Source organism: Dipodomys merriami, unplaced genomic scaffold (genome assembly GCF_024711535.1).
Source record: "Dipodomys merriami isolate MVZ:Mamm:240054 unplaced genomic scaffold, mDipMer1.0.p SCAF_177, whole genome shotgun sequence".
Classification (NCBI taxonomy): Eukaryota; Metazoa; Chordata; class Mammalia; order Rodentia; family Heteromyidae; genus Dipodomys; species Dipodomys merriami.
Genome location: NW_027203126.1, coordinates 308,473 through 334,310, shown reverse-complemented (window position 1 = coordinate 334,310; position 25,838 = coordinate 308,473). Strand labels below are relative to the sequence as shown.

The 25,838-nt window shown below is 54.6% G+C and overlaps 1 protein-coding gene across 1 annotated transcript in view; it reads left to right on the top strand.

Moving 5' to 3' along the window:
* LOC138829816 (forkhead box protein N4-like) overlaps positions 1 to 25,838 on the top strand; it is a 35,830-nt gene that overhangs the window by 7,352 nt on the left and 2,640 nt on the right. The window contains exons 2-8 of the mRNA XM_070026341.1: positions 8,019 to 8,104; positions 18,469 to 18,614; positions 21,024 to 21,148; positions 21,238 to 21,351; positions 21,603 to 21,730; positions 22,228 to 22,324; positions 23,021 to 23,228. Coding sequence (XP_069882442.1) covers positions 8,019 to 8,104; positions 18,469 to 18,614; positions 21,024 to 21,148; positions 21,238 to 21,351; positions 21,603 to 21,730; positions 22,228 to 22,324; positions 23,021 to 23,228 — 904 coding nt within the window. The remainder of the gene's footprint in view (positions 1 to 8,018; positions 8,105 to 18,468; positions 18,615 to 21,023; positions 21,149 to 21,237; positions 21,352 to 21,602; positions 21,731 to 22,227; positions 22,325 to 23,020; positions 23,229 to 25,838) is intronic.

The following is a 25,838-nucleotide window of genomic DNA, read 5'->3' as shown; positions in this document are numbered from 1 at the left end:
CACAGTGCCACTTCCAGTTTTCTAGTGGTTAATTGGAGATAAGAGTCTCACGGACTTTCCTGTCTAGGCTGGCTTTGAACTGCCATCCTCAGATCTCAGCCCACTGAGTAGCTAGGATGACAGGCATGAGCCACTGGCGCCCGGCCCAGCCAATACTTTTTTAAACAGTTTACCAAAAATTATATATTTTGCATTTGGTGCTTTAATTAGAAACAGACTTTCCCCAGGCCATGAGAGTTGCTGTGACAAGAAAGGTTACCACAGGATTGTGAGCAAGACATTGTCCAACCACCACCTGAGAGCCATGGCTAAACTTGGTACCATTTGCAAAGTGGCTTGAGAATTAGGCATCTCCTCCATACAAGGCTGTAAGAATCCTCCAGGCCATCGGCATTACGCAACTGGCCCCCACACTGTGGAAAAAGAATATTTGGAACAACCAGCAGTTGTTTGGGATAGAACTTCAGTTTGTTTCATTTTGAGAACCAAGTCCTAAGCTGAGTGTTGGTGGCTCCCACCTGTAATCCCAACTACTCAGGAGAATGAGATCTGAGGATCACAGTTCAAAGCCAGCCTGGGCAGGAAAGGCTGTGAGACTCTTATCTCCAATTAGCCACCAAGAAGCTGGAAGTGGAGCTGTGGCTCAAGTGGTAGAGTACAAAAGCTCAGGGATAGCACCCAGGCTCTGAGTTCAAACCCCAGGACCGGGAAACAAGAAGCCAAAAGAAGTATATCGAGTTTTAATCACCTTCACTTTTCTTCTATTTTTCTCAGAATCAGTGTATTCTCCCCAAAGCAAGACTATTTCTCACCGATGCTTATGAAGTCAAACCAGAGATTAGCAGGGAGGGGGTGTGCACAGACAGCCTTGCGCTCAAATGAACATTACGAAGGACATTCTTGGATTCCTTCTCTCCCTCCCCCCTCCCTTCGCAGATACTCTAACACTGAGCTACATGCCTATCCCAACAAGCCTCTGAATTTCAAACGTTTAAGTGAAATACAGGCCGGGGAGTGTGCCCCGGTAGAAGCAAGCTTACAGATGAGGCTCTCTGGTTTGCAGTGGGTCCGGCACACACAGGCTGGACGCTGTTTCTAAGATGCTCACAGCATTCTTAGGGGTCAGGCACAACTCATGATAGGGTTTCGATTGGAACTCAGCCAGATGACAGTTTTTAAATCAGGCCCATGGTCCTTTAAGAGGCCTTTTCATGTCAGGTGTGTGTGTATACACACACACACACACACACACATACACACAAGTCCTGGGGCTTGAACTCAGGGCCTGGGTATTATCCTTGAGCTGTTATGCTCAAGGCTAGCACTTTACCACTTGAGCCACAGTTCTACTTCTGGCTTTTTGGTGCTTAACTAGAAAGAAGACTTTCCTGCTCCAGCCAGGCTTTGAACAATGATCCTCCTATCTCGGCCTCCTGAATCGCTAGGATTTTACAGGTATGAGCCACAGGTGCCCAGCTCAGATTGCTCTTGAAGGCTCATGCAGGGCATGTGGCTGGGCTTGTCTGCTCCCGGTGAAGCTGCTTTTTAAACAAATCCCACTGGAATTCAGAACAGTTACGTTTGCACGATCTGGGTATGTGCTTGGACAATCTCAAACACACGGATGGGGCTGCAGAATTGCACAGACCTTAGGTAAGAGGAGAGGTAGCCCCCCCAGACAGGGGTGTGGGGGGAACAAGCAGGCACTAGGATCCCCACGGGGCCTGGGCTGGGAGGGCTTTTTTTTGTCCGTTACACCCAGGCCTGTAGTTAGCGATCGTTCCTATTGTAAACCCCACATTCACCATCTGTATGCACCAAGGGGCTGGGGGGGAGGAGGGGGGTTGTTCAAGTTCCAGCCTCTATGGGATTAACCTGCAATTTCACACCAAATGATTTTTAAGTATCATTTGTTACAAGGAAACAACGTTGCCATTTGTCAAAAACCATCAGGACTGTTACTTGTGTCATCCAAAGGGGGAAAAAAAAGTACCCACAGAATGGCTACATTCTCTCTCTCCATACCCTTGTTTATATTCACTAACTGGAAAGATACAAACAGCCAGGTCTAGAAGGGGAGGGAGGTTAAGAGTTTTTTGTTGTTGTAATTGGCAAGCGGGATCTGAACTGAACATCCTCAGCAATTCTTCAAAACCACTCAGAGGATGGAGCTTTTGCGTGAAGAGTATCTGCTTAGATTTTCTGTTGAACAGCACACTATTTAACAGCCCTTTCCCAGACAAAAGAGGAACCTCTGAAATTAGTCTGTGATAGTGAAACAGTTCCTTTCCTAAGACATGGTGGTGGTGGTTGTTGTGTTTTGGGCCTTCCTGCACAAAAGTTATCTCCCCAAATTTCAAAATTCAACATGCAAAAGTGCATAGTTATTTAAAATGAAGCCTCAAAAATAGCCAGAACACAAAAGCTTGAGTAAAAAAGTGGTCTGCATGTCCAGTTTATTTAACCATTTAGAAAACAATAGTATCCACCCCACAAACTCAGATTTGTTCCCCCTACATGGGGGATGCCAGTGGTCTTACGAAGAATGGAAGCTGAGCTGGGCATCTGGTGGCTCACGCCTGTCATCCTAGCTACTCGGGAGGCTGAGATCTGAGGATTGCTGTTCAAAGCCAGCCCAGACAGGAAATTCCATGAACCTTTTATCTTCAATGAACCACCAGCAAACTGGAAGTGGCACTGTGGCTCAAAGTGGCTCAAGCACTAGCCTTGAGCAAAAACGCTCAGGGAAAGTGCCCAGATCCGGATTTCAAGCCCCACGACTAAGAGAAAAAGAAAGAAACAAAAAGAACGTAAGCTAAGCTAAATTCTCTGGTGCCAGGAGAATAAGTTAAAAAAAAAAATCAAGATTTTACTAGTGGGAAAAACTAGTAACTCCAATGAGTCTTGCTTTTGCTGTAGCTGGGAGCTACAGAAGGAGAATCTTCTAGAAACACCAAAATCAGACTAGAAGTAGGGCCAAGTGGTAGAGCAATACTTCCTAGCAAGGTGCAAGCCCGTGAATTCAAAACACAATCCCGGTGTGGCAAAAACCAAAACAAAGAATAAGCAAAGGAAAATGCAAAAATCCCCTGGAAACCAATTCTTCCTTGCCAAGCCCTGATGACCAGCTGCTAACAGTTAGCATCATCCATCCTGCAAAAGTGAGCCCAGTTACTCCTTCTGGAAGGATGGTGGAGGGAAGGGAGTGTAGCTGGTCCCACACCACCCACCTGTATGCTTCCCTTTCCAAAAATAAAATGAGTTCATTGTTTAGCGTCTGCCACACACTTTGTCTTCTGATCATTCAGAAGATTGTCTCAGGATTTTTTTCTCCAGAGTGATGGCCAATTAGCAGTACCATAACAAAGATGCACACTCAGAAACCTCAGCCAAGAGATGGCCCAGATGAAGTTGTTTCCATCTAGGAGCGCAAATAAGTCTCCACATTTGTTTGATGCTTTGAAATTTAAGCCCCTCTCTCCCGCTCTGTACCTCCCTCTCCAGGACCTGGGTACTATCTCTGAACTTCTTTTGCTCAAGGCTGGCACTCTATCACTTGAGCCACAGCACCACTTCGTTTTTCTGGTGGTTTATTGGAGATAAGAGTCTCACAGACCTTCCTGCCCAAGCTGGCTTTGAACTGCAATCCTCAGATCTCAGCCTCCTGCGTAGCTATCAGATTACAGACGTGAGCCACCAGCGCCTGGCATTCCAGGCTGGCTTTGAACTACCCGGGATCTCAGCCTCCGGAGTAGCTAGGAAGACAGGCGTGGGGCCATCAATGCCTCAGAGCTGGGCCTCCCACCCAGGATTGCTTTAATTTCTAGAAAGTTTTTCTTATAATGATTAAAACGAGCCTTGGAACCTACACCTGGGTGATTTTAGCCCTGAGCTCCACAGAGGGGCGAGAATAAAGAGCCTGATTTTTGTTGTTTTGTTTTCCAGTATTGGGAAACTTAAGAGAAGTTAAGGGCCTACAGCTTGCTAGGCTGCCGTTCGACCACTCATACCACCTGTCCAGTACCACCCCTCATTACCAACCACAGCAAAAGGAAGCAGAGCTGTGGTTCAAGTGGTACAGCACCAGACAAGCAAAAAACAAAAAGCTAATGGACAGCACCCAGGCACCGAGTTCAAACCCTAGTACCAGCACAAAAGAAAAAAAAAAAAGCTTCAGAAATTCCTGGACATACTTACCACCGCCACCAAAGTGAGGTTACAATAGACAGAGGGGAAAAAAAGCCCCCACAGCTTGCCTGGGAGCTTTCATAGGTTAAATTTCTAGTTAATTTACACCTTTCTGAAAAACAGGACGAGACCATGGATGAACAGGATCCAGGAGGAGACAACAGACTCCCAAGGATTCAGACATTCTAGAATTCCCTTCCTGGAACCAGTAGAACAGGGAACATCCTTTGTGAAAAGGATGTCTCTGAACCCTCATTAACAGTTCCTCTTCAAACACGCTCCAAAGGCAAGCATAGCCCGTGTCCCCATCACGCTAACAGCAGCGAAGAACAACAACTATCTGCTCCCTCTACAGGTTTATTTTTTGTGCGGGTCCTGGGGCTTGAACTCAGGGCCCCCCAAAAGGACTTTAGTGTTGCTTCCTTGTATACAGCCTTTGGGAGTCAACACACCCAGCAGTTTGGGGGGGGGGAGAGAAACACAACAGATCATCACCACAAACCACATCGATCCAGTTTCCTCCAGGCCACTACACAATTGGAGCAAGAAACCACACAAAAGTCACAACTTGAGATGAAACTGAGCTGTCTGACCAATAAGCAATCTGCTTTCATTTTTGCCAAGACAGTTGATATTTTGAATCCTTCCATCCAAACACACATTGCACCGAAGAGAACTAGACGGGCATGCGCAGTTCTGACAGTCGGTTTGAAGTCTGTCAACCTCACAAATACAAAGTCATGAGCTCTACAGGGAACAGTCCCACCGCACAGTTACACTCTCAAAACCTAAGTGACTCAGGGGAGAGCACTTTTCAATACGTGACTTGAGTAGAAGCCAAAAGTCACTTACCTCTGGCTTTTTCTCCCTCCGTGCAATGCTTCCTGTAGGATCAGGAGCGTCTGCTTTCTGCTGCTGAGAATCTTGCTCTCAGGGAACTTTAAAACCCAGGCTCAACTCCTACACAGAAGCAACTGATCAAAAGGTAATCAAGCCACATTCTTTCATTTACACCAGAAAAACAGATCAGGGCACTGATGGCTCACACCTGTCATCCCAGCTACTTGGGGAGGTTAACAGGGAGAGGATCAAGGTTCAAGATCAGCCTGGGCAGAAAAGTTCATGAGATTTCCCCCCCTCCCCCCTCCCCCGTTAGGTGCCTGTCACCCTAGTTATCAGGGAATGGATTGCCCACCACTCCAAGAAGGAGTAACAGAATCAAATGCTTTCAAGGTAGACAATTTAGCCAATGAATTAGTTAAGTCATTCAGGGGCATCCAAAGAGAGAAGGCGAAGGGTTCATGCCCAAGCCCTGAGTTCAAGCCCCAGTACTGGCACAACTCAGGGCCTCTGGCTTAGCCTCTATTTCCATCCCCAACCCCACCTCAAGGCTGGCACTCTACCACTTGGGCTACACCTCTAGTTCTGGCTTTCTGATGGTTAACTGGAGAAGAGAGTCTCAAGGCCTTTCCTGCCCTGGCTGGCCTTTGAATCGTGATCTCAGATCTCAGCCTCCTGAATAGCTAGGATTACAGGCGTGAGCCACCAGCTCCAGGCCTTAGATAGGGCCTGGAGAGATGGAAGATGACCTTAACTGGTCTGTAAACCATGCTTTCCCCGCCTGGTAAACACTGCTGCTGACCCAGGAGGGGGAAGGAGCGCAGGTGCCAAAGAAAACCATTGGGAAGCCAGGGCCCAGGGCCAAGGTGGCAGCCCACCTGAAAAACAGACACTCCCAGCCCGGCCAGGCCCGGCTTCTTTCTGAACTGGGGGACACAGAGTAGAAAAGGCTCCCGGGGCGCAAGTGCGGGGCTCATAACCCGGGGATAGCGAGCAGCGCTGCGCACTGCACTCGCTGGGCTGGGGCGGGAGGCCGGTTCGAGTCTCCTATCAAACGAACGCCGAGGAGGGGCCGGGCGGTGGGCGCTGCCCTCCTCGGCCCGAGGGCCCACCCTCTAAGCGCGCTGGGACTCGGGCTCCCCATATATCCCCCCAAAGGTGGGGGTGACCATCGCAGCTCGCAAGAGGCGATGAGAGGGAAGAAGGGAATCCGTGCAGACTGGGGAGGGGGGAGGGTGTGGGGGTCTCAAGAATTGGGGTGCGGGACATGAGGGTTCTCTGGGGAGAGGGAAGCAATCTCAGGTCCGCGCACGCGCGCGCGCGGGGCCGGGAGACCTTTGTCCGCGCCGGGCCCCGCCGAGCCCGCGGCCCGCGCCACCTTTCCCGCGGCGGGGCGGGGACCGGGCGGGGCCCGGGGCTGGGCGGGCGCGGGGCGCGGGGCCCGGGGCGGGCGGGGGCCGGCGGGGGCCCGGCGGGAGCGCGGGCGCACCGGCGGGCCTCGGCCCCAACGGCTCCCCGCCGCCCCCCTTTGCCCCGGATCCCGAGCTCGCCCAGCGCGGGCTCACCCTCCGCTCGCGGGGAACCCCCCTCCTCGGTCCCAGGGCCCCCCAACTTTCTTAAAGGGACAGGTGACCCTCTTGGCCTCTGCGTCGCGGGGTGTCTCCACACACACACACACTTTGGGGGAGCCGGGGGGGGGGTGGCCGCCGACCCCTGGCCCGCCCTCGGCCGGGGCTCCTGGGCCCCGGGGCGCCTGGCAGGTTTCCGTGCACCCCGGCTTTTGCAGATCAATCCACCGGGCCCACGTCTGCCTCCGTCCGCGAGCGCGTGGGGGGGGGGGACGCCGTGGCTCCCACCTTTGGCGACGTATGGCCGGGGGACCCCCCCCCCGCCCCGGTGGCCGCCCTCCCTCCCCGCCCCCCTCGGAACCCCGGGGCGCGCGAGCCCCGCCGCCGGGAGCGCCGCGCAGCCCCTTGACCCTGCCCTGTAACTGACCCTTGGGGGGCGGGGGAGGGAAAAAAAAGCCCCCCGCACGGAGACTGCGCATGCTCCGAGCTGGACAGCTCCAGAAGAGGGAAATTTAAAAACGGTTCGAGCTGCCGCGACGGCGGCCAAATCGCAGGAGGCGAGGGGCGAGCGCCAGGGAGCCCCCCTCCCCTCCTCCGGACCCCCCTGCCCCTCCCCGGGAGGACCGGCTCCAGGTACCGCCTTGCAGGGTGGGCCGTGCGCCCTCCGCCCCGGGCAGCGCCCTTCCCCGGGTGAGGGGGACCCCGGGGCGCAGGGAGGGGAGGACGGGGAGGGGGGACGGGGGGCGTCTCCCTCTATTCCATCCCCCCCTCTTTCCGGGGGACCCTCCTCGAGGAGGACTCCGGGTGACTGAGCAGAGTCTTTGGCGGGATTTATATTCGTCTCTGGTTTTGATTGGAGAAATTGAGGGGCAACCCGAAAACTTGGTTCGGTTAGAGCTGTGTTTGCGGGGGGCAGTGGAGGGCAGGCTGGTTCCCCAGTCCGTGGCATGGCTGAAGGCCGATCGGGGTGCTCTGAGATCCCCCCCACACACACACACAAGTCAGGATTTGTCTGACCCAGAGAAACCCCGCATCAAGTTTCTCTTTGATCTTTTTTTTTTTTTTAACTATTGTTAGCTTTTCAAAGTGTCCCCCACGGAAACGGAGATGGGACATGGAAGATTGGGGAGGGGATAAGGGTCAGATTCCTTATTTTGCAGGTGCCCATTTTTATCCCCCCCCCCCCAGCCCTTCCCCCATGAACGGGAAAGAACCTAGACTTTCCTGGCATTCTCTTCATTGGCCTCTAATGGAATCTGCACCGGGAGGAACTATGGGGTGGGGGTGCTGGGAGAATCCCCCCATCCTTCTGAATTGTGGGAAAGTGGGGGCTTCGTGTCCTGTTTGCACATCACCACTGATGGACGTTTGTCTTTTGTGTGTTTTGTCTGTTGTTTTCTGCTTGTCTTTCCCCTCTCCCAGGTGATAGACAGTGACAGCTCATCCATCATGTCAGAGATTGCTCGCCACTCAGGGCCAAATCACCACCGACGCCCACAGGAATACAGGTGAGGGCTACCACAGAACACACGAGATGATTGTTTGTCAATGCTCCAAGTGTGATCACACCGGTTTCTCTGGTTGTTCCGTTGGTGGGGACCCTGGCAGGAGAGCCGGACGGTTGTGATTTCAGAGTAGGTCCCTCTGCAGGACTGGGAGGGACCACTAAGTGCCTGCTGTTTCTTGTCCCCTCCAAAAGAGGTCAGCTCCTGGTGACAGCCACCACGACAGCTTTCTCTCAACACTGGCCCTAGCAGGGGCTTTAGAAAATGTCCCCTTTCAAAAGCTTTCTGGAGAGAATTGAGTTCTCCTCTCCTGGATGTTATAGAAAGTGGCGTGTCAGAATTCCTGGGTGCTTAACCTGGCTGTGTGACCTTCCTCAAGTGGTGTGCCCTCTCTGAGCCTTGTTTCCTATGAATTCTATGGTCTTGAGGGTTCTTCAAGACCGGATGGGTCCCCAGATAGAAAAATGAGGTCAGCCCAACCAAGTTCTTTCTTGAAATAGAAAGGAATGAGTTTCAGGGGGTTGGGGTGCCCTCCAAATTCTCTCTCTCTTTTTTTTTTTTTTTGTCTTAAACCCTTACAAACAGAAAGGCCCTTAAGGGGTTTGGCCAATCCAGCCAAAGGGGAGAAGGGGCTTGTGAAGGCCACACAGCCATGGAAAGGGAGGACCTGGGGGGGACTTGCCCCAGTTCCCAGTCCCCCACCCCTTCCCAAAGCAAGCACCATGTCTGAATGGATGGGCCCAGCCCTAGGAAGGAATGGGGACCGAATGGGGCGGGCCTGGGACACGCAGGCTGTCACCTTGGATCAGCCCTGTTTACCCAGGGGCTGTCTGAGTCATGGGGCCAGGGCAGCTGGTGAACAGTGCCTGAGCACTCAGCAGCTCCCAGTCAGAGAGACGCTGCCTTCTGAGAGCCCACAGATGCTAACAGGCCCTGGGCCTGGCTGAGTGAGGAGCTGGGGCCAGGTGAGGGACAGTAGATGTCCCTACCCATCACTCCTGGCCCAGGACGCTGCTCTGATGAGTAGCTGAGAATCCAAGAAATAAAAGGACCTTTCCCAGGGTTCCTTCCAGTAGGAGCAGAGTTCAAATCCTGCCAAGGGGTGGGCCAGGGTGCAAACTGAGCTTCTCTGGCTGGCTGGACCTCTCTGACCCTGTGCGGTGGGGTGAGATGGCACCGGCCCGTGGCACGGGTTGCTTTGACAACCGAGTTGTCTGATCCTGGATGAGTTGACCTCCGAGCACTCCTTCGTTCCTGACAAGGGGATATTAGATGCCACTCAGGGAGGGAGTTAAATGAGATATTGCCCGTGCTCAAGGCAGGCACTGAGTGGATCTGGGTGGAAGCCAGGAACTCAAGAAATGGACTCTTACACATCCCTAAAATACAGCTAGAACAAGTCTCAAGACTTGCTTGCGCTTCCTCAGTTTCCTCATCTGTAAAATGCGCCCGTCCGGGCCACGCCCCATCAGGATTCCACCACGCCCCGTCGTTTTAGACCACGCCCTCACAAGGTGGTGGTGGTGGTGGTGGTTTGAGTTGGAAGCTCCAGCTACTTCGCTGTAGACACATTGGAGTCGTCGCAGGGGGGCGGGGGCTGAGGAGCATCCGGTCCCGCATCCAGGCACTTAGGCACCACACAACAGGGAGGGGTCAGCCCCGCCCACAAACAGTTGCGAGCCCTGGCAGTTTGTCCCCCCCCCCCGCCCCCCCACTTCTGCAAAAACAGGGCTGAGCAGGGTAGACAGGCCTCGCAGGGGAGGGGGGTGGCAGCAGCAGCCCAGTTCCCTGGCCAGCGGGCAGGGGTGGGTGGTGAGTGGAGAGAGTAGCAGGCTAGACTCCCAGCACAAACCTTTCCTATTCGCCTGGAATAGGTTACCCTCTGAACAGAACAGCCAGGAGCCAGTAGGGCAGAAACCAACAGGAACACAGTCCTAACAGCTGGGGAGGTGGGAGGGGGGCTGGGGACTTTAACTCTTTCCATTTACTTTTCCTGGGCTGAACTCCCCCCCCCCAATTCCATGCTCTGGGGACTGCATCCTTGTACTAGTTGGGTAGATGAGGAGACGAGTTTAAATAGAAGTGACACACATCCTAGCTACTCAGTAGCTGAGATCTGAGGATCACAGTTCTGAGCCTGCGCTAGACGGACAAACCTGAGAGACACTTATCTCTAATTAAGTAGCAACAAACAAGACAGAACTAGAGGTGTGGTTCAAGCCCGTAGAATCCCAGCCCTGAGTGAAAAAAGCCAAGTAAGAAAGCAAGACCCTAAGTTCCACCCCCCCCAAGCCCGATACCAGCACAAAATAAATGCCTTTGCAAGCGGATGAATTGTCCATGCTGTGTGGCACTGGACACGTTGCTGCCCCTCTCTGTGCCTCAGTTGCTTTCCCCATGAAATCTTCAGGGAACGGGTTTGCAGGATGGCCGGAGGCTTGTGTTCCTGAGGTGGGACAAGGCATCAGGCAGGCTGGAACCAGGTGCTCGGTCAGGGAGCAGCCTTTATGATCATTTATAATGGATGCTCCTCTTTCAATCACTCCTATTTTTCCTTCCCTGAATAACACCACCCTGTAGACAAACAAAATTTATGGGCTTCTCATTCACTGTGTACATCTCCAGTGATCATTCTAGAGATCATTCACTGCCCTAATGTGGTTCTGTGCACAGCTGCCTGGCCGGCCATCTCCTGGGGCCCAGGGCAGCCGTTAACCATCAATGCCAGGGTGCAGTGGGGGAGGGGTAGCAGCAGCTGCCAGTGGCTGGCCAGTCCCTAGGGAGCTGTCTGGGATCAGTGACAGGGGAGGGGCCTCTCCACCCAGCCCAGTTCTGACACCAGAGCTGGAGACAAAGGCCTGGGGACCAGGGGTGGCCCTGACCTCAGGAGCAATCCTGCACCAGCAGCTCCTGCAGCAGGAGGAAGGACCCAAGCTTGCTTAAAACGAGCTTAGCTTAAAACATGGAGGCCCAAGGTAGTGAGCACCATGCCAGGCCACGGATACTAAACAGGCGCTGGCATTGGCCACTTTCAGACATTGGTGGCCAAGACGCAAAGCACACAACTTGCTCCAAGGGGCACACCTGGGAACAGCAGGTGACAAACCCGCTGCCCTGACTTTTGCGACTTCCTGGAGGTCAGAGCCGGCAAGTTCTTTTCATAGATAGGGAAACTGAGGCCTGGAGAGGAGGGGGGGGGTTCTTTGCTGTTGGTTCTTTGAATCTTCAGCTCTTCTCAGAGTCACGGGGCAGCGTGGCCTCCCTTGCAGAGTCATTTTCATATCTAGACATTTTCATATCTAGACATTTTCATATCTAGATCGGCCCTTGAGAAACGGGGTGACCTTGGGGCACCCCCTCCCTGCCGTGGATGACGCTGTTCTCACCTGTGGGAGAGAAACGGTGGATACCCGGGGCCGCAGAGTGGGGTGGATGGACAAACGTGCAGCCATGGGAACTCAGAGACTTTGTGCCCAGAGATGGGGGATCTCTTCCCGAGCCCCGAGTTCAGGGAGCCCCACCTTTCAGTCAAGCCCCCTACCCCCCTGAGGGGTGCTGTCAGGTGCTAGAGATGGTTGGTGCCTGTCCTCACCCCTGCATCCTCCATCCTCAGGTAGACAGAACAGTCTCCCGGAAGCCTTATAGGCCAGGAAGAAAAGTTCAGGCTTCTTTCGGAGCCTTACAGCTCTGTTTCCCCAGAAACACACACACACACACACACACACACACACACACACACACACACACACACACACACACACACACACACACACACACACACACACACACCTAAACCACCTATTGTTCTAGAATAGAAGGATTAAAAAAAAAAAAAAAACTTCCACCGGGCACTGGTGGCTCACGCCTGTCATCCTAGCTATTCAGGAGGCTGAGATCTGAGGATCATGGTTCAAAGCCAGCCCAGGCAGGAAAGTCTGTAAGACTTTGATCTCCAATGAACCACCAGAAAACTGGAAGTGGGACTGTGGCTCAAGTGGTAGAGCACTCGCCCTGAGCTAAAGAGCTGAGGGACAGCGCCCAGGCCCAGAGTTCAAGCCCCACAACTGACCAAAAAAAAAAAAAAATTCTAACTCTTCAAATCATTCCACTTTGTGCCCTCTCTTGACCTCCTGGGGAATTTTTCAACATGTTATGTCTGTCTTTCTTTTTTTTTCTTCCTGTAAATGCTTACAAAATGTATCACAAAAGATCTACTAGCTAAGTAAGCACGCCAACCCCCCACCCCACCCCAATGCTTAATCCCCTCCAATGTAATGGCTGGACCAGAAACAGGAATTGGTTTGTGGCCATGGACAATTTCGTGTGTGTGTGTGTGTGTGTGTGTGTGTGTGTGTGTGTGTGTGTGTGTGTGTGTGTGTGTGTGTGTGTGTGTGTGTGTGATATAGGGCTTGAACTCAGGGCCTGGACATAGTTCCTGAGCTTTTCTGCTCAAGGCTATTGATCTACCACTTTGAGCCACAGTGTCACTTCTAGTTTTCTGGTGCTTAACCAGAGATGAGAGTCTCTCAGACTTTCCTGCCTGGGCTGGCTTTGAATCTCAATCCTCAGATCTCAGCCTCCTGAGTAATCCTGGGAATACAGGTGTGAGCCACGGCACCTGGTAAACAGTTTGTTACCAGCCGAGGCTCAGGGACGCAGTGGCATTGCCTGGTAATCAAGTGGAAGCAATAGGACTGGAAATGCCTTGCGGGGGACGGGCCCCGGGCTGGGGCTGGGCCTCCCAGGCAATACTGCTGGCAGGTGATCGTCCAAGGCAGGCGCAAAGGGCCTGGTGGAGGCAGAGGTGACTGGGGGCTCTACTGTGTGTCAGGCACTGTCTGGCACGCGTCTCCTCCTATCCTCCCATCTGGGCCCTCGGGTGGGAATTCTGGGTATTTTACTTATGGGGAAACTGAGGCCCACTGAGCTTAAGAGCCACTTGTCCTAAATCACCTGGCTACCAAGGAGGCCCACAGTGCACATTCCTTCCTCAGAACATCACTGTGCCATCTAACTCAGTTCATGGCAGCCAAACTGGCAGAGCAGCTAAGAGAGGAGGCTGCAGGCGGGTACACAGTGCCCGGTCCCTCAGAGTCTCAGCCACCCAGCTGTGGGATGGAGGTAGAGCTCACCTCCCCCAGGCCATTGGGAGAGGTCCATTGCAGAGGTGCAGACAAAAGGGGGTCGCCGCCTGCCCTCCTCCTCCTCCTCATCTGCTGGCGCCTGACAGATGGATCGGATGACCCACCTGCATTTGTGGGAGCCTCCACCTGCGTGGCGGAAGCCATGCTGGGGGGAGGGGATGGGCACCCACGCTCCCATCTTACAGCTGGGCAAACCAAGGCCCACAGAGGTGGATGAGCACTGAGGTGCAGGCCTACAAGGCTCCATAGCCCTGTGGAGAGTGAGCCATGTGGTGGGGGTGGGGCAGTGAGGGGGAGGGGTGGGGTAAGAGGGAGGAGGAGAGGTCCAGGGCTGGGCCCCTCCCATGAGCTCAGAACCTCTAGAGCAAAACCCAGAGCACAGCAGAGCGTGTAAAAAGCCAGACGGGGGGGGGGGGGGGGGGGGGGGGGGGGAGGGAGTGTTATTCTGACCTCGATGGACCTGCATGGTGCTGTTGTCTGGCTGGTAACCCAGGACTGGCCTCTACCTTGGGCATCTTTTGGAAAGACCCCCAGAGTGACCACCGCTCTCACAGTCCCACCCAGACCATCCTCACACGGCATAGAGGCATCTCCACAGAGAAAGACGGGGCTCGCCACCCCTCCCCAGTGGCATTTCCAGTGGGGAAACTGAGGCACGGGACAGCACTGGGTGGCTGCGGCTCAGTGTGCAATGCGCGGGGCTCCGCCTCACCTTTTCCTGCGGGTGAAAGAGGGCAAGCGCATGCCTTCGTCTCTGCGTGCGCGTGCAAGTGCCTATGCGTGGGTGAATGTCACGCGTGAGTGCGTGTCGCGTGAAGCGGGCAGGCGGGAGTGCGTGTGCACGCACTGCATGCGTGGGTGTGGCTGAGGGAAAGTAAGCGCATGGCTGAACTCTGCCAAGCCAGAGCTGCCCCGTGGGGGAGGGGCTGGGGCTCAGCCGGGAGCTCTGCTGGCGACTGAACCCCATGGGGCTGAGAAAGACCCCGAGGGGTCTGCAGCATTGTCAGCATGCAGCAGGTGCCTTGGGCAGGGGGGAAGCTGTGATTTCTCCCAGTGTACACATGGGGAAACTGAGGCCAGGGCTGGTTAAGTCACCTGCCCCCCGGTCACAGGGTCCCCACTGCACTGCTCAGCCTGTGAGCCGGGCTGCTTGCTGCCTTAAGTGGGGGAACCTAAGACCCAGACCAGGTGAGGGCTTGCCTACGGTGAGGATACTTCAGAAGGCCGGCCAGGGACTTCCCGGGGGGCCACTCCCAGAAGGCTCCAGGTCTTTGCACGGAAGGGACACTGGCAGTGGCCAGGCTCATCGTTCACCAGCAATGGCAGGACGGGGTGAAGGCTGTGAAGTGGGGTGCAGGTATGTCTCCAGCTCCAGGCTGAGCCTCACCCAGGTCTCCCCGCCCCGAGCCGTGCCACAGGGGTCAGCAGGACTTGGTGTCCATGCATGCGTAGAACTGTGGGAAGTGCACTCCATGCACTGCGCGCTCAGCCCTGAGCTGTGTTCCTTCGCTACGGGGTCCGAGGTTTCCCTGCTCCAATGTAGGGGATCCCTGGGGTCACTGATACTCAGCAGGGACACAACCCCGGTGCTGGCCTCCCGAGAGACCTAGGGGTGCCGCCATTGCCTGTCTGGGTATAACACCCCACAGCATGTGACCCAGGCCGGCTTCTAGGTAGCATTTAGTAAAGAGATGTAGTTCGTGGTCAAAGGTCAGAGGTGGGAGGTCGCAGACCCCCAGGAGTCTGGCTAATGTCCCTAGTGACATTTGTATTGGTGTGACTGCTAGACTACAGACCCTGTGGACCACTGTCCCCTTTGCTGCATAAGAACAATGTCCTGGGGCTGGGAAGGTGGCTCAGTGGTAGAGCGCTTGCCTTGCATGCATGAGGCCCTGGGTTCAATTCCTCAGCACCACATAAGCAGAAAAAGCCAGGAGTGGCCCTGTGGCTCAAGTGGTAGAGCGCTGGCCTTGAGCTGAAGAGCTGAGGGACAGCGCCCAGGCCCAGAGTTCAGGCCCCATGACTGACAAAAATAAAAAAAGAAAAAAAAAGAACAATGTCCTATGAGGTGGAGGAATGATTGCGTATCTGCATTTGGGGGGGGGGGGGGAGCGGTTGGTCATGGGGCTTGAACTCTGGGCCTAGGCGCTGTCCCTGAGCTCCTCAGCTCAAGGTGAGTATTCTACCATGTGAACTACAGCACCACTTATGGTTTTCTGGTGGTTCATTGGAGATAAGAGTCTCACGGTCTTTCCTGCCCAGGCTGGCTTTGAACTGCGATCCTCAGATCTCAGCCTCCTGAGTAGCTAGGATGACAGGCATGAGCCACTGGTGCCCGGCATTTTTGCAGATGAAAACCTTGAGGCTCAGATTGCTGAAGACAGTGATTCAAGGGAACCAGCATTAGAACCCAGGACCTGCTGGTCTCACTCGCCCCTCCATTGGAGTACATCATCCAGGGGGCTCATTGATTTGCAAGATGCCTTCCAACATCTGTGGGAGCTTTGTGGGTCCCCTACTAGCAGGGACTCCCTCCTCCTCCTCCTCCTCCTCCTCCTCCTCCTCCTCCTCCTCCTCCTCCTCCTCCTCCTCCTCCTCCTCCTCCTCCTCTTTTTGTTGGTCATAGGGCTCAAACTCTGGGCCTGGGCGCTGTCCCTCAGCTCAAGGCGAGCACTCTACCACTTGAGCCACAGCACTATTTCTGGTTTTCTGTTGGTTTATTGGAGATGAGAGTCTCACGGACCTTCCTGCCTGGGCTGGCTTTGAACCGCGATCCTCAGATCTCAGCCTCCTCCTGGCTCCCCTCCCTTCTTCCCCAGAGCAACCAGGGCAAAAGCAGGGAGCCATAACAGGTTACTGAGTAGGAGTGGGGCTCACACCAGCAGACCCTATGGGCTTGGCTGGCCTATGGCACGAAGCAGAGAGGCTGGGGTTGGCCAGGTGGCCGTGGAACGGGCCTTGTTGCTCTACCTCTCGCCCTGGTCTCTGAGGGCCTGTGGGGACAGATGGTGGCGACCTGGGCCGAGGCTGTCACTCAGCCAGATAAGTTAGAAGCAGGCTTGGAGGGCGGCAGCAGGGGGGCCCCAGAAACAAAAGCACAGAGACCTTGGAACAATGGGGGCCACGTGCCATGGGCAGGGGCAACAGTCGAGTTTTTGTTCCCTGGGCCACTGGGGGCCGGCAGCGGGCCCCAACAGTTGCCACTGAATGACCCAGGCGAATTTTCAAACTGTCTCCCCGGGCTGGGTTTTCTGGCCAGGCAGCCAATGGGAGGAGGCAGGCGGGCGGTCAGTCACCTGATGCCAGTCTCTAGGAAAGGGGGCCTGGGCCTCACTGAGCAGCGGTGGCAGCAGCGGTGGGTGGCTGCGGTGGAGTGGGGAGGGGGGAGTTGGGGGGAGGGGGGGTCATGGCAATGCTAATTGTGGTCCAGAGACACAAGGAGAGTGAGCCCAGAGTCGGGGAGGAGGGGACGGAAGATGGAGGGAGTGGCAGAGGGAGGCCAGGGACTCCAGGCAGCCAGTAGGTGATGGGGACCCCATGCCAGAGCCCCACCCTAAGAAGGCTGTGATTAACTGGGGTCCCTCTGCCTTCTCCTCTCCCCCTCAGCTTGGTCTCAGACCCCATCCCACTGGTGTTTGAAGACTGTGGGCCTCTGGGGGGGTGGCTCATAGTCACAGCGCTGGCGTCGGCTCTAGGCAGCCCCACCTCTCCTCCCACTTCTGTTCAGGAACCTGTAGAGGGCCTGGTGGGCATGAGTTCGGATCCACCCTGGAGCCCCCAGACTCATCTGGGGAATGAGCTCTGCTCCAGCCATGCTGCCTGTTCCCAGCTCCATGCCGCTTTGAGCAAGGGACTCAGTGATTCGAGCCTCAGTTTCCCCAGCTGCGACATGGGAGTGCAAGTCTAGTAAACCATTATCAGAAATGTTGGTTAGGGGCTGGGAAGGTGGCTCAGGGGTAGAGCGCTTGCCTGGCATGCATGAGGCCCTGGGTTCAATTCCTCAGCATCACATAAGCAGAAAAAGCCAGAAGTGGCGCTGTGGCTCAAGTGGTAGAGTGCTAGCCTTGAGCTGAAGAGCTGAGGGACAGCGCTCAGGCCCAGAGTTCAGGCCCCAAGACTGGCAAAAAAAAAAAAAAAAAAAAAAGGGTTGATCCAGTGTTTTACATTTTGCTTTAGATTTTGTAACATTTTCATAGACATAATGAGATTTCTCAGTGATAGGACTCAAGACTAAATGTTAAATCCTTTCTTTTTTTTTTTTTTTTTTTTGTCGGTCATGGGGCTTGAACTCTGGGCCTGGGCGCTGTCCCTCAGCTCTTCAGCTCAAGGTGAGCATTCTACCACTTGAGCTACAGCGCCACTTCCGGTTTTCTGGTGGTTTATTGGAGATAGGAGTCGCACTGTCTCTCCTGCCCGGGCTGGCTTTGAACCGAGATCCTCAGATCTCAGCCTCCCGAGTAGCTAGGATTACAGGCGTGAGCCACCAGCGCCCGGCAAATCCATTCATTTTTATATGTATCTTACACATAGGATTTGGGAAGGGGACCAAACCCAGCACCTTGTGCATGCTAGGCAAATATTCTACCACTCAGCCACACCCCTAACTCTGCTTGATGGTATGTACTGTGTCCTTTGTGTGTGTATGTGTGTGCGTGCGCTGGTAAATTTTTGTGGCTTATTAGAGATAAGAGTCCATTTCATGGACTTTCCTGCTGGGACTGGTTTTGAACTGTGATCCTTAGATCTCAGCCTCCTGAGTAGCTGGGATTACAGGCGTGAGCCACCAGTGCCTGGCTTCTTGGAGTATCTTATCCATATAACCTCAGGGTGGTTGATTTCCTCTAGGATTTCCCACACACCTCAGTTTGACTGTGACCCTTTGAATGAACCTGGGTGTGGGGTGTTCCACTGCGGGAAATTGGAGCCTGGCAGACTGGGGGGGATTAAGAATGTGTACCCTGGGAAGGAATCTTTGTCCCCTTGGAGTAACAGAGCTGCATCAGGGCTGGGCACCTGGGAAGTTATGGATAACCATCTGGACTGGGTGTGAAGTTCAAGGAGCACTCAGGATGTACGGGGACCCCTGGGGCCAGGCTCCCATGTCCAGTCCCCACAAGGGGCAGGGGCAGGGGCTGGGGGGTGTTCTAGACGCCAGGCAGCCCCCTCCCACCAGCAACTGGCTGTAGCTCCCCCTCCCGCCCGAGCTTCTGCTCCTCTCCGCAGCCTCCTTCCGCCCACCCGCGATGAGGACCTGCCGGGGGACCTGCAGTCACTGTCGTGGCTCACAGCCGTGGACGTGCCCCGGCTGCAGCAGATGGCCAACGTCCGCATGGAGCTGGGCGGCCCCGCCGGGCCACATCCGCACCCAGGTATGCAGGGCGAGGGGCTGGGGCAGGGTGGCTGCGGGCAGCTTTCCATCTCTGGGCCTCCATCTCCACATCCACAAAGTGGGGTGAGTTCCACCCTCTGCCAGCCTTCACACCTGCTGCAGCGCCTGCAGCAGCCACAGGAAAGACAGGCTTTCCCCCGCCCTGCTGCCCCGAGGCCCCACCGCACACCTGTAGGCCGAGGGCCCAATGCAGCCGAGGCCCGTTTCTTCCAAGCGCTGAGAATGGTTCTGTACTGGGCAAGGGTGGCTCACCCTGTAATGCCAACGACTCAGACTTGAGGACTGAGGTTCAAAGCTGGTCCAGGCAGGAAAAGTCTGTGAGATTCTTACCTCCATTAACTACCAAAAAGCCAGATGTGGAGCTCAAGTGGTAGAGCATTAGCCTTGAGTTCAAGCCCCAAATACCAGCGTGCACACGTGTGTGAGCACACACATACACAAGAATGATTATTTTTCAAGAACTGGAAAGAGAGAACAAAAGAGAAAGAAGAAAAGAAGAAAGGGAGAGAGAGAAAGGGAGGGAGGGAGAGAAGGGGGAGGGAGGGAGGGAAGGAAAGAATGGGAAAGGAAAGGAAAGGGAGGGAAGAAGGAAAGGAAGGAAGGAGAGAGAAGGAGGAAGACAGAGAGAAAGAAAGAAAGAAAGAAAGAAGAAAGGAAGGAAGGAAGGAAGAAAAAAGATGGAAGGAAGGGAAAGGAAGGAAGGAAGAGAAGGAGGTAGAGGAATGGAGGAAAGAATGGATAAGAAAGGAAGAGAGGGAAGAAGGAAAGGAAGGGAGGAAGGAGGAGAGAGAAAGAGGAAGAGAGGAAGAGATAAGGGAGGAAGGAGGGAAGGAAGGAAGGAAGGGAAAGAGAGAGAAGAATGGAGGAAAGGAAAAGAATAGAAAGGAATGGAAAGGGACAAAAACCACATAGCTGGCAAGGCCTAAAATATCTGCTACCTAGTGCCTGATAAAGAAGTTTGCTGTCTCTATTCTAGAAGACTCAAAGGAACCCTGGCATACAGTAGGTGTCATAATTGTCAGCACGTTGTGATCACGGCAAGGGGTTAAATGCTTCAAAACAGGTTGAAGAAAGGGCTGGGAAGGTGGCTCAGTGGTAGAGCGCTTGCGTCACATGCCTGAGGTCCTGGGTTCGATTCCTCAGCACCACATAAACAGCAAAGGCCAGAAGTGGCGCTGTGGCTCAAACGGTAGAGCGCTAGCCTTGAGCTGAAGATCTGAGGGACAGCGCCCAGGCCCAGAGTTCAAGCCCCATGACTGACCAAAAGAAAAAAAGAAACAGGTTGAAGAAAAACCAAACAAAGACAAACATTATCAGTAACCCACTAATGCACAGTCAGTCAAAGCCTGGTGTCTAGCAATGTTTATCTCAGTGGGTAAATTATTCCTGTATACAGAGGGTCCAGTAAATTTGCTTTTTAAATATATATATATATATATATATATATATATATATATATTGCTAACCACTGGCAGTAAGCAAATGAAGAGACATGGCTATGTGCCAATAAAACTTTATTCACAAACCAAGCTTTGGCTCAGGTCTCTAACCCTAATGTAGAGCCCTTAGAGGCAAGTGCTTTCTCCTCTGACCAGTTTCTGCTCTTGTGGGGTCAACACGAGCCAGCTGTATGAGAAGCACTTCAACAGTTGGTGGGCAATAGATGCTCAGACAAGGCAGGCCCTTCCACTTTACAGCACTGACTAAGATCCAGCTGCTGTCATGAGACTCTGGGGTAGATTAGCCATGTCTGTCACGGGCCCCGCACAGGTGATGGTCACACATGTTATTCCTGGAGCTAAAGGCTTGGCACATGGGGGAGCTATGGAGATTGCTATTGTGATTGTTTTTGTGTTTGAGGAGAAGAAATAAACCATGAACTGTAGCTTGCATTTCTTTTTTTTTTTTTTTTGGGTCCGGTCGTGGGGCCTGAACTCTGGGCCTGGGCGCTGTCCCTGAGCCCTTCAGCTCAAGGCTAGCACTCTACCACTTGAGCCACAGCGCCACTTCCGGTTTTTTTCTTTTTGCTTATGTGGTGCTGAGGAATCGAACCCAGGGCCTCAGGCATGCAAGGCAAGCGCTCTACCACTGAGCCACCTTCCCAGCCCTGTAGCTTGCATTTCTTAGTGCTGCATCTTTGTGGAGATTGTTCTCCCATGCTGAACATGTTCTCAGTGTGTGTTAGACAGTATTCACTACCCCTCAGATCTTTTACAGGTAAGTATAAGGAGGGAGACAGGCTCAGCCCCGGTCCCACTTTTCACCACTGTACCCCAGCAAAGAGACTTGCCAACCACCCACTGTGTACCGCTCCTAAAAGGGCACAGGGCTGACTCCGGCCCCAGCCACCATTCCTCCAGCCTTCGCTGTGCCTCCCTCTCCCCCACAGGTGCCTTGGCGAGGGCTGCTGACCTGCACATGGCCCCTGCCCCGGGCCCCGTGCTCCACGCCTCGTCCGGCTTGGCCCCGCGAGGCCTGCTGGGTCTCGGCCCCATAGGCAGCCATGGAGCCAGCGTAAGTGCAGCTGCGTGGTTGGGGAGGGAGAGGGTATCCCCCCAGCCCCCTCCATGCTGAGCCTCTGTCCTCCCTCCGGCTGCTTCCAGCACCTGAGCCAGCTCCCAGCAGGGGGCCAGCCAGCCCCAAGCCTTCAGGACACCCCACCTCCATACACGCCCGCCATGCAGCTCCCCTTCCCCCTTCCCACGGGGGCTCAGCAGGTAGGTGGGGGGGGGGCTGGAGGCAGACACCCCTGCCTTGGCCTGGCCTGGCACCTGTGTGAGCCTCAGTATACCTTCATCTTCCGCACCCTGACCCTGGATGGGGGGGGGGAACAAAGTGTTTCCAGTGCTATTGGGGGACAGGGTGTTTCCTCTGGCTGGAATCCACCTCACCCCCCACACTGCATGGGGGGAGGGGCTTTGTGACTGCCAGCTCGCCTCACCTGCTTCTCTGTCTCTGCCTGTGAAAGTATCATCCCATGGACCTCTATGGTTCCCCATTTGCGGCCCGGCCTCCATACCCCCAGACCCCCATGGCAGCAAGTTCGTCTCCAGAACTGCACCCCAAACATTACCCCAAGCCCATCTACTCCTACAGGTGAGATTGGGGGGAGGGGTTGTTCTGGGGAGGGGACAGGACCCCCTTCAGGGCCCCTGCGGGGGTGATTAGGGGGAGTGAGGAACCCCCTCCCATCGAGACCCGTTCCCCCAGAATGACCATCATGTACTCAGACAAGTCCCTGAGGTAGAGATGCCGCTCCAGACAATGGACATTCCATCCAGCACGAGCTGTGTGGCCTTGGGGAGGTGCTTGGCCTCTCTGAGCCTCAGTCGCCTCGAAGGTGAAAAGTCACTGCAGTGATAGGTGGGGTGGGGTGGGGGCGGGGCTAGATAAAGGCTTGTAGGTGTTGATTACCAGGCTGGGACAAAGAGAGGAAGCAGCAGCTGAGCCCAGGGTCAAGAAGAGGTCCAGGGACAAACCCTGGATGTGTGTTTAGGTTTAGTAGCAGTGGGGGGGAGAAGGGCAGACTTCCGAGCAGAGGGGACCTGGGGCTCTCTCCTTCTTCCTCTCCCTCTCCTCTGCCCCCCCCCCAGCTGTCTGATCGCTATGGCCCTGAAGAGCAGCAAGACTGGCAGCCTGCCTGTGAGTGAGATCTACAGCTTTATGAAAGAGCACTTCCCCTACTTCAAGGTGAGGGTCCAGCCAGGCTGGGGGGTCCTCAGGCTGCCCCCGCCTCGGCCCTCTTCTGGGCACCAAACTAGGCCATTTTTTATGTATTTATTTTTGCCTCCAGTCTTGTCTGTATACCCGGAGTAAAGAGTGTACTGACAAGGGAGGCAAATTAAATAGGGAAGTGGGCATTGGAAACTGGGCTCTGACGGAGGAAGAGGAGTTCACGCATCTCAGGAGGGGCAGAAAGTCTAGGCCTTGTTACTCAGCACAGTCTCTGGGCCTCAGCACAACACAAGTACCCAGCTGGCAAGCGAGGGGGGAAGGTTTTAACCAGGAAGCTCCTGGCAGCCGCTGGCATGGGTCAAGTTACCCCTGTTCACATCAAAGGAGAGAGAGAGAGAGAGAGAGAGAGAGAGAGAGAGAGAGAGAGAGCGCGCAGGAAACCAGAAAGGCCTGATCCGTGTAGGACAGACAGCCTGGACAGACAGCGGCCTCAGCACAACCAGGGCCGCCCAGGGCGGTGGGTGCGTGCGCGTGCGCATGCGTGGGGCGCGGACCCGGTCCCTCCCTGGTTCCCTGGCTCTGGGCCCACCCCTTCCCTTCGCCCCCTCCCCTGCTGGACGCTGTCTCGAACCCCACTTGCTGAGCGAGGGGGGGGGCACCCAGGCGAGGACGGAATGTGGGGGGCCCCGGGCCCCGCGTGTCACCCCGCAGACGGCCCCGGACGGCTGGAAGAACTCGGTGCGGCACAACCTGTCCCTGAACAAGTGCTTCGAGAAGGTGGAGAGCAAGCTGAGCGGCTCCTCGCGCAAGGGCTGCCTGTGGGCCCTCAACCTGGCGCGCATCGACAAGATGGAGGAGGAGATGCACAAGTGGAAGAGGAAGGACCTGGCGGCCATCCACCGCAGCATGGCCAACCCGGGTGAGACCCCGCACGCGCAGGACACGCCCGGGCGCGCAGGCGCACACGCACGCGCAGGACACGCCCGGGCGCGCAGGCGCACACGCACGCGCAGGACACGCCCGGGCGCATAGGCGCACACGCACGCGCAGGACACGCCCGGGCGCGCAGGCGCACACGCACGCGCAGGACACGCCCGGGCGCGCACGCGCACACGCACGCGCAGGACACGCCCGGGCGCACAGGCGCACACGCACGCGCAGGACACGCCCAGGCGCGCAGGCGCACACGCACGCACAGGACACGTCCGGGCGCACACGCACGCGCAGGAGCGTGCACACCCACCCGTGCAGCATCGCACAGGCCGCACTCACACAGAAGCCACACATTCACACACGCCTGTGTGCCTTCACACACGCACCTGTGCACACCCATCACACGTAACACCTGCATACTGTACGGCCACACATGCGCGTGCACACAGTACCTCTCCCCCAGCTCTGCCCAGGACCTGCCTCGGATCTCAGCCAGGGTGAAGGGGACACAGAGGCCTGGTGTGCAGGCTCCCCACCTCCACCCGATTTCAACTGTCACCCCAAGTTTGTCACACAGAGTCATGGGACAACATACAGCCTTTACTGCTGACTTCCTGACCACGGTGGCAGTGATGTCCAACTTAACCAATGAGTAGTGCTGCGGGGCCTAGATGGGGGAATATTGGTCCCTTTGTACCAAATGGGTAAAGGATGACTTTTTTTGTGTGTGTCAGTCGTGGGGCTTGAACTCAGGGCCTGGGTGCTATCCCTCAGCTCTTTTAGTTCAAGGCTAGTGCTCTATTACTTTGAGCCACAGCACCACGTCTGGGTTTCTGGTGCTTAACTGGAGATAAAGAGTCTCACGGACATTCCGGCCTGAGCTGGCATGGAACCATGATCCTTAGATCTCAGCTATCTGAGTGGCTAAAGATTACAGGCGTGAGCCACCGGCACCCAGCTTCCTGAGCTTTTTTTGCTCAAGGTTAGCACTCTACCACTTTGAACCACAGCTCCACTTCTGACTTTTTGGTAGTTAATGGGAGATCAGGGTCTCACAGAGTTTCCTTCCCCCAACTGGCTTGAAACATCGTCCCTCAGATCTCAGCCTCCTGAGTAGCTGGGATTACAGGCATGAGCCATTGGTGCCTAGCTGGGTGACATGTTTTAAGGACAAAGCAATATATTGAAAACCTGCAAATTGACCTGGGCAAGGTGGTACACATTGTAATCCCAATACTCAGGAGGCTGAAACAGGAAGATCATGAGTTTGAGGCCAGCCTGGGCTACACATGAAACTTTCTCCCTCCCTCCCTCCCCCCCTTTCTCTCTCTCTCTGTCTCTCTCTCTCTCTCTGTCTCTCTCTCTCTCTCTCACATACACACACCCTGCAAGCTGTATCTATAGGTTGGTCCAATTTTTCTACATCTGACTATGCTGAGGGAATCAAAAATTTGAGGAGGGAGACATGTTTTATGGAGCCCAGTGTCATGGTGTATTCCTGTAATGTCAGCACGCAGCAGGCTAAGGCAAAAGAATCAAGGATTCTAGGTCAGTCTGGGCTACAGTGGCCAGTCCTTTTCTCTAAACAAAAAAGAAGCAATGGCGGGAGCATGACTAAGCAGTAGAGCACCTTCCTAGCAAGAAGAGACCCCCAAGTTCAAACACCCCGAAGTAGAATCCTAAAAGAGGGGAGAGGGTAGCACAGAACACTTGCCTAGCATAAAAAAGTTCTGGGTTCAGGGGCTGGGAAGGTGGCTCAGTGGTAGAGCGCTTGCCTTGCATGCTCGAGGCCCTGGGTTCGATTCCTCAGCACCACATAAGCAAAAAGAAAAAAGCCGGAAAGTGGCGCTGTGGCTCAAGTGGTAGAGCGCTAGCCTTGAGCTGAAGAGCTGAGGGACAGCGTCCAGGCCCAGAGTTCAGGCCCCACGACCGGACCCAAAAAAAAAAAAAAAAAAAAGTTCTGGGTTCAATACTTGGTAGCACCAAAAAGTTTCTTACGGAAGCTATCCATTACAACACTGTAAGAAGTTAAAAAAGGAAAACATTCTAAATATCTCATAATTAGATACCTTAGTAGTATATCATATAAGTTTTCAAAAAGTATTTTTGGAATATAAATTCTCCCAATGCACTAAATGAAAGGGACAAGCTTTTGAACCCATGTACCCAGCATGAGCACATTTTTCTTTTTTTTTCTTTTTTGTCAGTCATGGGGCTTGAACTCTGGGCCTGGGAGCTGTCCCTCAGCTTTCAGCTCAAGGCAAGCGCTCTACCACTTGAGCCACAGCGCCACTTCCAGTTTTCTGAATGGTTTGTTGGAGATAAGAGTCTCATGGACTTTCCTGCCCTGTCTGACTTTGAACTGTGATCCTCAGATCTCAGCCTCCTGAGCAGCTAGGATGACAGGCGTGAGCCACCGGCGCCTGGCATGAGCACATTTTGAAGTGCCCCACTTTCCCACCTTTCACCCCCAAACTCATTTAATAATATAGATATGCATACACATATACAAATCTGCACGAATGGAGAAAGCATGAGGAAGAAAATATACCCCCTTCCCACCAGGGGAGAGATCGCTGATCATTTTTACATTCTG